The sequence below is a fragment of the Falco biarmicus genome, chromosome 4 (assembly GCF_023638135.1).
Source record: "Falco biarmicus isolate bFalBia1 chromosome 4, bFalBia1.pri, whole genome shotgun sequence".
NCBI lineage: Eukaryota > Metazoa > Chordata > Aves > Falconiformes > Falconidae > Falco > Falco biarmicus.
In genome coordinates, this window is record NC_079291.1 from 107,355,729 (window position 1) to 107,368,390 (window position 12,662).

General features: G+C 41.7%; 1 protein-coding gene across 8 annotated transcripts in view; it reads left to right on the forward strand.

Moving 5' to 3' along the window:
• BICD2 (BICD cargo adaptor 2) overlaps nt 1-12,662 on the forward strand; it is a 96,345-nt gene that overhangs the window by 38,743 nt on the left and 44,940 nt on the right. For all 8 annotated transcript variants that reach the window (XR_008821348.1, XM_056335476.1, XM_056335478.1 and 5 more), the window contains exon 2: nt 11,118-11,330. Coding sequence is in view for 7 of the 8 variants with exons in the window: in XM_056335476.1 (XP_056191451.1) it covers nt 11,118-11,330 (213 nt within the window). In the remaining variant the exon portion in view is untranslated. The remainder of the gene's footprint in view (nt 1-11,117; nt 11,331-12,662) is intronic.

The window sequence follows — 12,662 nt, forward strand, 5'->3', positions numbered from 1 at the left end:
GGTGCTTTCTTCTAGTGATATAATGGCACAAAGTGCCTGTTCTGTTCGGGCTGCAGCTTCCCTGGTGCTGCTGGGGTCTGTGAGATGAAGCGAGGCTCCAGTTAAAGGTACTGGAGCGATTTAGGAGGAATGGGAAGGAGTTCATTGGCCTTGCTGCCATTAAGGACTTAAGTCTTAGTGGTGCAGCTGAGCTGGCTGCTGCTGGCGGGAGGGATGACTGTCTTCTGGCCCCAGTTCGTGCACCTCCATCCATTCCCTCTGTCATGCCAGTGCTGCTGCCAGCCCGCTCACCCAGCCAAAGGAGGTAGGAACAGAGAGGGACTCAGTCAGTGGGAGTGCAGGATTAGGACATGCTCAAAGGATTATGGTGTTTATGGGAGCACATGAAAATGCTTGTGTCACTGCAGCTTTAGGCTTCTGATACATATCTAGTGTACTTACTCATTTAAGGACTTTGCTGAGAAACTGTTAATCAAAGTGCTGGTCTGTTTACTGAGGAACGCATGAATGGCCACTTTACAAGAAAGTTTAAAATGAAAATAGATGAATGCAATGCACAAGAGGAATATACCTCCTTTTATTAAATTCCTTGCTCTCTGTAGAGAGGTGTCAATCTCTTCAGAACCATGTTTGTGCACTTTGCTGTCACTATTTTAGACCATTATGGTCATTATAAATTTGTTGTTATGAAAAATTTGCAATGCTTGGTGAAGCCATGGAAAATATATTTTGTTTTGAATCTGATAAGCAGAAAGAATTAGGAGCTGAACTGGTGATAAAATTTTGTAATTAAATTCAGACTGACAGTGCAGAAACACGAACAAAAATTTGAGTGGCTTTTAGTGCTAATTAATCTTCTGATGCATACTAACATGTCCTGATTAGCTTAATGTTGATGAGATATATTGATAATTAAAATGAGGTTGGCTAGGAGCAAAATATGAAAATGTGAGATTGTCGCATAGGGGGAAGAGAATACCAGTATTTATCGCATGGTACCATTTGAGAACTGTTTGCCAAAGTAATTGTAGTTTTCTGTTACCTGGCCAGCTCTCCTGGTGAGGAGTGCTTTTCGGAATAAGATTGAGAAGCATATTTAAATGAAAATTGCAAGTTGGGTTTATACACAACTCTTCAGAAAAGCTTCAGTCTGCACTTCTGAAGGTAAAACTGCCCGCACAGATACCCGACCCCCCAAATCACAAAAAGGGGGGAAGGGGCAGAGGGGGCTAGAGGCTGGGTAGAGGTGGGGACTGAGCGGTAACTTGTCGTGAGGACGATGCCGTTCAGTGGCTGTTGTCACCATGGGCCTGTTTGCCAGCAGGGTAGCTTGATACAAGCCTCTCTCCTCTTGTGCTCTCTCGTGCTTATTGTGGGTTTGGTTGGTGTTTTTTATTTGCATGGCACTTGGGTATGAGATTTGAAGAGCATCTGGTCACTGACAAAATAGCCAAGGTTGCTGTTGAGTGTGGGAGGGGGTGAGTGAGTATGAGTAAATTGCCGTATTGAACCAGGTCTTGTCCTCTCTTCGGTCCCGCATGTTTCTGCCAGTGACCAGCATCTGAAAAAAAGGCATTAGGAACATGCAGAATTATGCTGCCAGCACAAGGTAGCAATCCCTAACGGCCAGAGACCATCTTAAGCCCTAAAACTTGAACTTTTAACAGCTTTTCCAAAGTGTCTTGACCCTTGCTTCTGCACTCGCACGTTGTTACTGTGTTTTATGTGCAAAAATGGCTAATATCTTGCTGGTATTTTCATTCCAGTGATCTGATTTTTGTCCTGTTGCCATGTACTATGGTTTATTTTTTATATTTTTATTGAAATACTTGTGGGGTTTTTGTTAGGCATTTGATACCTGTGATACAGATATAGATACTACAAGTGATGTAGTCACTTCAGAAGTGCACATAACTCATTCCAAGCTAGATACAAAATATTAATTGGTATATTGCAGATATATTACTAACATCTTGACTGTCCTTCAATTGAAGGATTTGTGGTTAAGCATTCACTTGAAGTTAGCATTTCTTTTTCTTTCCCATTGCAGTGATAGTTTTGTTTTCACTGATTGATTTTTTTTGAGTTACAGATAACTGACATGATTGGAAACTTGATCTTTGACCTTCCCCCCCCCCCAAAAAAAAAAAAAAAAAAAAAAAAGTATCTCTTTGTCTTTTTTTTGTTATTATACCAGGTTTGTGGATTAAGCCAAGAACCATCCTCAACATTCAATATAAATAGCAAGAAATATCTGCCAGAGCCTTAACGATTTTTATATGCTGTTGATCTTACCCAGAACTTGTATACCAGGCATTATGGATGGCTGGGAATCTGTGATAAGCAGACAGCATAAAACTGTATCTGCTTTCCTAGTTCCATATTTATGTGAGTAAAGCAATCTGACCCCTCAAGACAGCAAAATAACCTATAGTACAAAGGAGAAGGCTCAAACCGCAGTCTGGGGAACGAAGGAAGGTTGGGCACCTCCAGGTTTAGGCTCTCTATAGTAGGGAAAATTACGTCTTGGCCTCTGAAGTGTATAATATTGAAAACTGCAACGTGAGAGTTTTGTCATGCTTAAAGCAAGCTGGAGCTTGTAGGTGCTGGATGGTTTGTAATCTGGATGCTGTTGGTAATGCATGTCCATGAAGGTGGTTTGAAAAACCAGGACTGCTAGAGGTAGCACCCTGCCCGTCGGTGGGGGATGATAGGGGCCAGGCATTATTACTATTACACTATAAAAGAAGGGAAATGTGAACTTTTATTAGTAACAAATGCATCCAGTTACCCAAGATTTAGAAAAATAATATGAATCCAAAAACGACAGTGTTGTTTTGTCCCCAGAAGTTTCAGGTAATTTCATTTGTGAGGCTCCTTCTGAGTCCCTCATCCTAATTGGTATGTAAAGGCTTTCCATTAGATGTTTTTTTTCCCTGTCTGAGATAATCTGGAGACAATATTAGTGCTCCTTGGCACAGTCTTATTTTCCTATTGACTTCTTTGTTGTTTCTGTCCAACTTGGAGCATTGCAACTGTAAAACCACTGCCTGTCCTCTGCTCTCAGCGTTATGCTCAGAATCTTATTTTCCCATTTCTTCCATATGTCTACAGGTAGATAAGCAGCTGCAAGCAGTGATACCTTTTACATCTTGTATTTATACTCGGTATTACTGAACCCTTTGGCCTAGGCAGATGTAGTTCTGGACTGGCAATGCGACAGACTTACTGCTTTGGGCAGCAAATTGTTAAGAGGACACCAAGTGCCACACAGGTGCCTGTTTCCTTTATCCCTTATGGAAGGTGAGCTGTGCACCCTCAGTTCTGACCAGGTCTGTGATTGATTAAGAGGCCAGGCATTAGCTGGACGGCCACCATTTACCTTTTGATGCTGCTTCTTACTTACTCTCTCTGTTTTGATGCTGTGACATGCCCTATCACCTTTCCTTGGAAGTCTTTTTGTAGCTAAAGCCTACTGAAACATGTATTTGTAAACTAGTGAAGGTTTTTGAAGTGCAACGTTTTGCATGGCTTTCTGATTTTTAGTGACATTACCATATGCTCCATCTCTGTCACTGGGATGCAGGGTCACTTGCTTGCACATAACCCTCTATCCTGGGAGTTTGTGTTTGGAGCCTGTAGGAGTCTGTCTCCAAAGCCCAGGACTCAGACCCCTTAGCTGAGTTGAATTCCGTCTCTGCCCACCTGCTAATGACATTAAGCTCAAGTATTGCCACTTTGCCATTTCTGATGTTCTGATGTTCTTGATCCAAAATTAATTTATATTTTCTGTGGTGGTATTTTTCAAGCTTTCTTTATCCTTAATGAGAAACAGCAGTTTTGGTTTTAGGTTGGTGAAGCATCAGTAACAAACCCACACTATTTTATTCCTCTTTCCCCTTGGTGGGTGTGTGCAGCTTGGCTGCGAGGAGCGTCCTGCTTCTCAGTGGTGAACATGTGCAGGATGTATGTGATTGTGGAGCACCTAAGGATTTTGTAAATGCTGTAATGCAAAGTTCCCCCCAAGACCAAAAAAAACAACCCCACTGGTCAGACTCTGCTCAGTGTCGGTTTTCACCAACATGGAAATAAATCCATGTGCTCCCAGAACTGCAAGTAAGCAGGAGCTGTTTCCAGGGGAAAAATCTTATGATTTATTTTAATTTTGTCTTATCCCACTTTTTCTTTGTCCTTGAACTGTTTTCATTTAAGGAAACAACTGGGTTCACAGCAGGAAAATGTGGCAGCATAAGTGTCACTCACTGGAAGATGTCGTACTGTCCCTGTTCACCAAGGCATCTGCTCTTCTCTCTACCTGGAGATGGAGAGGAAAATTTTAGAAACATTCAAAACCTGTGGTTATCGAAGGAAGGTCTGACATTCTTGACATGCTGAGGAAGAGAGGCATGCTAACCCAGGAGGGTGTATTAAAAGAGCTTGTTTTGCAAGTTCTAGCTTTAACTTGTCTGGGAGATGATGGGGTGATGCATGGGGTGTCCCTGGCTCCCTCCTAGGAGCTGTTTTTCAGTCAGATGATGCAAATTGGGCACAGTGTTAAAGCCACTTAGACGTTGAAAATACTCTTGGCTAGCATTCACTTAAAACTTAAAAGCAATTTCCTGTTATATGTGGGGTTTCTTATGGACCCTTGCTAGGACTTTTGAAAATGAAGTGCTTTCACTTCACGAATATATTTAAGTGCATTTTTTAAGCCATTATGGAGTAGATGTTAAAATCATTTGATAGTTGTAATGCTTCCTCCCCCTCCCCCCCCCCACAGCTGCTGCTGAGATGGCTGTTTAGAAACTCATGACTGACTGGGGTGAGCAATCAGTATGTGACTTTTATTTTTTCCAAAGAATAAACCGTGTACTTCAGAGCTGAGATGAAACAGCAGGCAGCTTGTTTCAGAAAGGACGGAATGATCCTTTCTTGTCCTGTGTGTGAAGAGGCATTAGCAAGCTCAGTGGGGTTGTCTCAGAATGGTAACCAATGCCCAGTACTTGGCTCTAGGCTATGTAAAAACTGGTTAAGCCTGTACCTGCATCTCTTTGAAAATCTAACCTTGTTTTCTGATGCATGTTTTAGAATATGCTTGGGTTTTCTTTTTTTTTTTAATTCTCAACTGTTTCCGACACAGCGGCCAAAGAATGTGAGATAAGCTGACCAAAGGAAAAATAAAGGATAGATTTTTTTTTTTTTTTTTTTTTTGAAAGATCAAAAGATCACTTTGGCTTGTGTTTATGCTGAGGAATTACACCATCAAAATAATTTTCTGCAGACATAAAATAATTATACATTTGTTTTGAAGTTTTTCATGTTTGTTACAAGCTGAAGTACATTTTCTTTTTTTCTTTTCTTTTTAATCTGAAGGAATCAAATCTTGAATGTTTCTAGGATGACACATACTCTCCAGAGGTTGATTTATATTGTGGAGCCCTGAGCACCTTCAAGATTTTTCTCCATCTTTCTTAAACCTTCAGATCATGTGTTAGCGGTTGTCTTTTTCTGCCTCCCAGCTTCTTTAAATGGAGAATATTTTAGTTCGGTTTTAGGTGACAAATGAATTTGTAAGCAACTTTTCTTTCGAAACTCCTTCACTGAAACATTTTTGTTGTTTCCTGTTTTCTTGGTTGTGTTCTTTCATGGCGTAGGAACTTCCCCAACATTTTGACCAAGTAGGAAGGAGAGGTGACTTCTGCTGTAAGGTCATCTCGGAGGGTCTGAGTGGGTGTTGGGTATGAGGACAGGTAGAGACTGAAGTGGAGTGCCCAGGGAGGCAGCACAGGGCAGCCTCTGAAGCTTGGAATGGTCCCTGTGCAGCATGTGGGCTAGTGTCACAGGACATCAGCTCTTGGCAGACATTGGTAGAGGATTTGAGATGGTACTGGTTTTGCAGAAAGAGGTCTTCCCAGCATCGCTTCTGGTTTTTTGATAGTGTTTTGTCTTGTGCTAAACTGACCAGGCTCCAGGTAGTTTGTGAACCTCTTGTTTTCAGCAGTGTAATTCAGGAACTCCCAGAAAATACGGAAGCATAACACCATAATATGGGTGAATTTCATGATTTTTAGGACCTGCTTCTGGCTAAGTAGAGGTCTGGAGTGACAGACCAAAGAAAGAGGCAAAGAAGGCAGCGCTGTTCTGAATTTACGCAAGGCCTAGACTCTTGCTTTTGAGCATGACTGAGACAATTTTTTTTTCCACGTCCTCTATCACAGTAGCTCTCCCGAGAGAGGCACAGCGTTTGAATCTCTCCAAGAAATGCATTTGAGAGATTCTTCCCATTTCACGTGATCAGTGAACATCTGTGCATGGGGGAACGAACCTTTTCAAAAAGGTTAAGTTTAAAATATTAACCATCTTGTTAAGAAGTATGCTGATCGTCAAGGACTAAGGAATACTTTCTTCTCAAAGCGTGGAAGTTTTATATGGAAGTCTCTTCAGTGTGATGGATTTCATGCAAAAACTGTCTGCTCATCTATAAGATAACTGAGATCAGATTCCTCCTGCAAAATACACAGATGAATTTGTGTAATCATCAAATCTAGAGGAAACTTCACCTCTTACTGAGCCTGTCTTTTGGATATTGGTACTTTAAACCCAGTTTAAATGCACTTTAAATTTGATCCTGGGCTTTATTTGAAGTGACCTGGTTTTGACCATTTGTTATAACATCTCAGTTATTGGATGAGTCTGCCTCATCCGTTTGCTGTCCACATTCCTTTTCACATTTGTAATTACTGTGGAGAGTTTTGAATTCTTGAGATTTAAGACATCGTCAGCTGAAGATTAAATTTGTAGCAATCTCCTTTATGTTTAGCAATTTATTTTTCTGGGCTATTTAAGCATATGATAGCATGTGTTTTCTGATTGCTTTGAGTCTGCTGATGTAAGTAATGCTGTAAACACAAAAGCTAATTTAATAGCGGTTTTGTTGATGATACTTATTTTGGTAAACATCAGCTCATTATGATAAATTTCCCATTGGCTTCACGGTGCCTTAATTAGCCTTTGGGCAGCATTCCTGACTGTATTTGGGGGGGAGGGCTGAAGGACGAGTGTACTGGTATGTATGGCTGGTAGGGGATGGCAGCTTGACAAGAGAAAACTTGTCAGGATTTCAGTTGATCTGCAGCTTTGCAGCAGGTTATCAGCGATAACTGATAATTAACATTGGAATGATGTGGTGCATTTATCGGGGCTCAGCATATGGTCCTTGCTGCCTTGCAGGGTGCATGGACGCACTGCCCTCATACCACACAATCGTGATCACCTTGGCTGGGAAATGTTCATGTTCACTTGGTCCAGAGAGAAATGGCTGTACAGAATTTGAGGTTGTGTGTGTTTCAGGTGGAGGTTAGTTTTGATTAGGTTCAGATAGCGTTAAAACCAAAGGAGGGATTTCAATCTGTCTCTTACGCAGCTTTCTGAAGAGATAGATGGAAGCTAATCATACCGTTGTCCGGCGGTGTAAAGTGCTTTCCAATGTACTGATGAGCGCATTTAGCAAAGCAAATAGCAAGATAGCATTTTGGTTCATGATCTCTTTGATTTTGCTTTTGACCTGACCTTGGGAAATCTGGAAGAAGGGAACATTGATAGCCTCTTAACATTAGCGTCTTGTATTTCCTTGACGCAGCTGTTCAGCAGAACGTGATGCTTTGCAGCCCTCAACATCCAGCAAGGTGTGTGCAAACGAGTTGTCAGAAACTAATTTATTTCACTCTAATGAGTATCATTCTGATATAACTGTGAACAGTTTTATTACCTATTTTGGTACCTCAGTGGATAGAAATAAAGGGTTTGGAAGAGGAGGAAGATCAGAGTGACTTCTGTTTCTGTGTCTTGTATAATGTTAAAACAGAAGTGGATGGGTAGACCCTGGACTTCTGGGTATCTGAAAGTTTGAGTTTCATGCACATCAGTAAAAAGTCAGTTTTCCTTTTAATGGCTTGATATAAAACAGGCCTGGGCTGTAGCTATGAAAGGTAATTGCATTGCCCTGTAATTCTGCACAATTTTGTTGAAGTTAAATTTCCTATTCCACACAGCCTGATCCAATTATGAAAATGGCTTGTAACATGAATGTATGAGGACGTTTCTAAGTACATACAAGAGAGATAATGAAGCTTGGTTAGAAGGGAGGTACTTTAAGTGTTCCCTTATAAATCTACCCAGGTGGAATTGTTCCAGGCTGCCTGTCCAGATGACCACATCTGTTAAGAAGGTTTCATGTGTTCTGTGTAGTGTCAGAGTCCATTTACTCACGGTTCTGAACCCAGCTTCCCAACCCCAGACAGTAATGCCGTCCAGCTAATGATAGGGTTTCTGCTGAAACTCCACAAGCTTGCTGGTTGAGAGCAAATAACACCCTTGCTGTGCAGAAATAACTGGAGCCCATAAAGAATAGCAGCATCTTTTGGTGGAGGTGATCCATGAGCTTGTTTCTGCAGTTGGTCTGCATGAGCTGATGTCTTCAGTTCCCATTTGTCATGCCATTTGGGACAAGCTGTAATAAAAGTCATTTTCTAAAAAGGGAATATGACTGTCTTAGGGCATAGAAAACTTAACTGAACTTCACCATGCCTTCACCAGGGAATAGAGGGGTGTGATGGAAGTCTCTAGAAGCTGATTGACGGAGGATCATGGAATAACAACATGCCTTCAAGTCTCTGAACAAAGATACGTTCTGCTGTATGAAAGCATGGAAAGCTTGTAAACTGACAAAAACCTGCCATGTAAGAGTATGAATTAAAATATAGAATTTACTGCTGTAGGATTTCATTGAGGCCAAAAATGCAGAAACCCATGAAAAATAAGAGCATATTTTACATGGGTAACTATATGCTAATAGCTTTTCCAAATTTACATTAAGCATTCTGCTTCAAGGCTTATGGCAATCCCCAGCTCCGGGAGATTATGGGGTTTCTTGCACCTTTCTCTGAAGCATCTGGCATTAGCCTCCATAGAAGACAGGATATTGGCTTAAAATAAAACGAAACAAAAAAGCCCAGTTTCAGCCATTATGCCAGTTTCTGTATTGAAATAACTCCCTGTCAATAGTGGCTTCTGCAAAACGATACTACCTTTTCAGTTTTGCTAAAGAAACCCAAGGCCTAGCATTTGCATCAAAACTTTAAAGAGAAAGTTGGTAATTATTCTCAATAATTTCTCTCTTAGCAGTATTATTGAGTTCCTCAATTGAATCATGCTTGGATTCTGCTGTCTGGCTGGTCAGGTATGGCTTTGAGTATCCTGAGCTTCAGTGTGCTCTGTGTTGGCATCCTGCTACCAAAGAAAACGGTGCCACTTCACTGGGCAAATGGGTGCCCAGTCCCTTTCTCTGTGTCAGAGATCTGTAGTAAATGGAGGCCTGTAAAAGGGTGGATCTTAATTCTTTATGGAAAAAAGATTGCGTATTTGAGAAATGTGCATGGTTTTTTATCCCTTTAACATTTATGGAGATCTTGGGGTATTAGGCTTTTAAGCTGCTTTGATAAAACTCATTTGACAAGGGCTTGCACAGATGGTGCTTTACTTTCTGTCTGAAATGTGACACTTTTTAATTTCCCTTGGGTCATCTCAGTGAATCTGGCTAGAATTTCTTCAATGGATGTTTGTCTCCTGTATTTCTGACTTGCATATCTGAAATAAAATTTAGTCTGATATGAGCAATATGCGGATGTCTTTAACTGTAGACAGAGCTAGCACATTCAGTCATCTGTTTCGGCCCTGGTATATTCAGTAATTACTGTACTATTAATGTGTCTGATCTGCTATACAGAAGTAATAAAATACTGGAATCTTCTCTTCAAAGCAGATTTTTTTTCTGCGCTGATAATGTATTTCTGAAGAGCTAGCAGAAGATGATTAATTGAAAATGTAATGCATGACTAGACAAGGAGTTTCACGAGATGCTGATCTGTCCTTGACCTCACTTAATGCCTGATATTAAGGTTGGCTATGAAAACCTGCTGTATGGATGCTGGCATCCCAAAAGATGCTGTGGCACCTGAAAGCTCCAAGTACATCTTGGGTTGGATTGTGGTGCATGCACATGCAGCAGTTAAAAGGTAGCATTCATTAATGTCATTGACTTTGGTCCGTCTTCCAGGCAGTGTTTGTCACAAATACATACCTACTTAAAATGTTAAATCCTTTGTTTTATAATATCTACTACTGAAAGCCACTGACGGGTTTCTTAAATGCAGCAGTTGGGGTGCCTGTATGGGCTGCTTGCTTGTGTGTTGGAGAACTTTGCTGCTAGGAGCATCACCTGGTAGAGTTTCAAGCAAAATTAACCCCTCCAAAAAAAGATGCAGGAGGAGGTAAAAAATGAGAATGTCAGGTCTAAACAGCCCTGCTGTGCTGTAGAGGTTAGATCTCTGTGACATGCCTCTAAATCCCTCGCTGGCATGCTACTAGAGATGACGTCTCGGAGAGTAGGCAGCAGAGCTGGCTGGGTGAGTGTCCGCTGACCTACTTCAGCCAGAATGACCCACGCTGGCTTAACCTGGTTATGGAGTCGCCCTGCTAACCTCCCTCGCGTATGGCTGCAGTGGGTTAGCAGGTTTGAGAGGGCAGTAATCACCAGCAATGAGCACCTGATGGTGGTGATAGGTGTCTTTGGTATAGCTCCATCAGGAAGAGTAAGTGCGCTCCCAGCCTAAGAAGTGGAACAGGCTGCTAATACTAGATCTGTTTTCAGTGATTTAGTTTTTGCAAAAGTAAGTCTGACCTGACTATAGAGAATATTGCCCACGTAGAAGTGTCTGGTCATCTTGCAGTCGTCTTGTTGAAAACCAAAGCCTTGTTTTAATAGCAGGCTCAAGTCAAGACATTGTTCTTCCCTCCTACAAGGGTTTATTTGAGGTTCTACCCGAGTATCCTATGCATCACAAAACACTATTTAGGTGCTGCATGCTACTTCCAAGAGCCCTGTTGGCCACTTGATAACATTTAAAGGTGTGATCCCAGAAGAGGAAGGTGTGGGAAAAGCTTACACTGTTTTGCGTCGAAGAAATATGAGGATAAATATTTTCAACTATTTAAAATCGAAGTTACTTACGGAAAATTATGGATTTACTAATGAAGTATTTGTTTTCTGGTTGTCCTAGGCTTTTGGGCAGGCCCATACTAACCACAAGAAGGTAGCAGCAGATGGAGAGAGTAGAGAGGAGACCTTGATTCAGGAATCGGCTACCAAGGAAGAGTACTACATGAAGAAGGTTATGGAGTTGCAGACAGAACTGAAGCAGCTCAGAAACGTCCTTGCCAACACTCAGTCTGAAAATGAACGCCTTAATTCTGTTGCACAGGAACTGAAAGAGGTGAGTGAAGGTGCTCAGCGTGCATAACAGCTTGCATTGTAGTCACGCTTGCTTGTGCTGTCTAACCAAAATAAGGAAGATTCTTGAGCTGATCGATACGTGCTTAACGCTGGCAGCTGCTAAGGTGGGTTGTCTCTCTGAGACTTCAGTGAAGTGTTACATCCAGTTGAAGCTGTAATTCAACAGTGCAGTAAATCCAGCTTTCTGGTTCCATCCACTGAGCCAGCCTGTTGTGGCCACAGTGGTCCTGATCTAGTACAAATTCACTCTGGCCTTGTTCAGATACCTACTAATTCTGCAGTAATCATTGCATTGTGTCCCAGGTGATCTGACAGACGTGTGACTGTGTGTCTGAGCCACGGTGTTGCTGTAGGTACTGCACATCAGTTCCCTCAGCCCAAGAACTGCTGCCTTAAAAAGCAGAGGAATCTGTTTAGTCCAAGCACAGAGATGCTGTGAATGTACCTTTTCTGCCTCACTCCCAATGCAGATTTTCTTGCTGCATGATTTCCCCTTTTGTCACTTTTTCCACCCTACCTTCTAAAAATGTGGGAGTGTAACAGAACACTGAATTGCATAAAAGGAATAACAGGAAAGTTTAGTGTCTTGTGTTTTCTCTCATGAGTGATGCCTTTTACTTTGTCATAGGTTGCTTAACTTACTGCCTCAAAGGGCTTTTGACCTTTTCTTGTTTCAGTATTGAAACTGACTATTTGCGAGGGGAAATAATTGCTGAGAAACTAACTTAAGTTTAATTACGTATGAAATTTGTAGCTCAGCAGGAGTCACTGTGGCACTGATGCAGAAGATCGTTTTAATAACTCTTAACCATTGCTTAAATTTAGACTAAGTTAGAGACTGTAAACCACAGATGGATGTGGTAAACAATCAGCAATTACTACTCTTGAGCTGTCTTGCACCTTCCTTTGAAACATTTGGTACAAGTCTCATTAGCCCTGAGGTAATTGACCGGCCTCTCGTGCCGGGTGGGAAGGTTATCTAAGAGCCCACGTTTTAATTCAGCATACTCTACGTGACCACAGCTGAAAATCAGAAGTGTCTCATTTAATTTCTTTAGGACATAGTAACAAATACATGGATAATATTTGGTGGTAAAATTAGTGAGGAAATGTGGCTTACTTCAGTGGAGATGGGGGGTTCACTAGTACCTCTCCTTGGGGTATGGCAGAGAAGGAGATTTGTGGGGCAGACTGTCACAGGTGATCAAACAGGCCGGTCAAGCTCTCCTTTGCATGGGTCCTGGCTGTGGGATAACAGAACTGGAATCGGGCCACGCACTCTGCTTAGGCAAGGAACCAGTCCCTGCAAGCA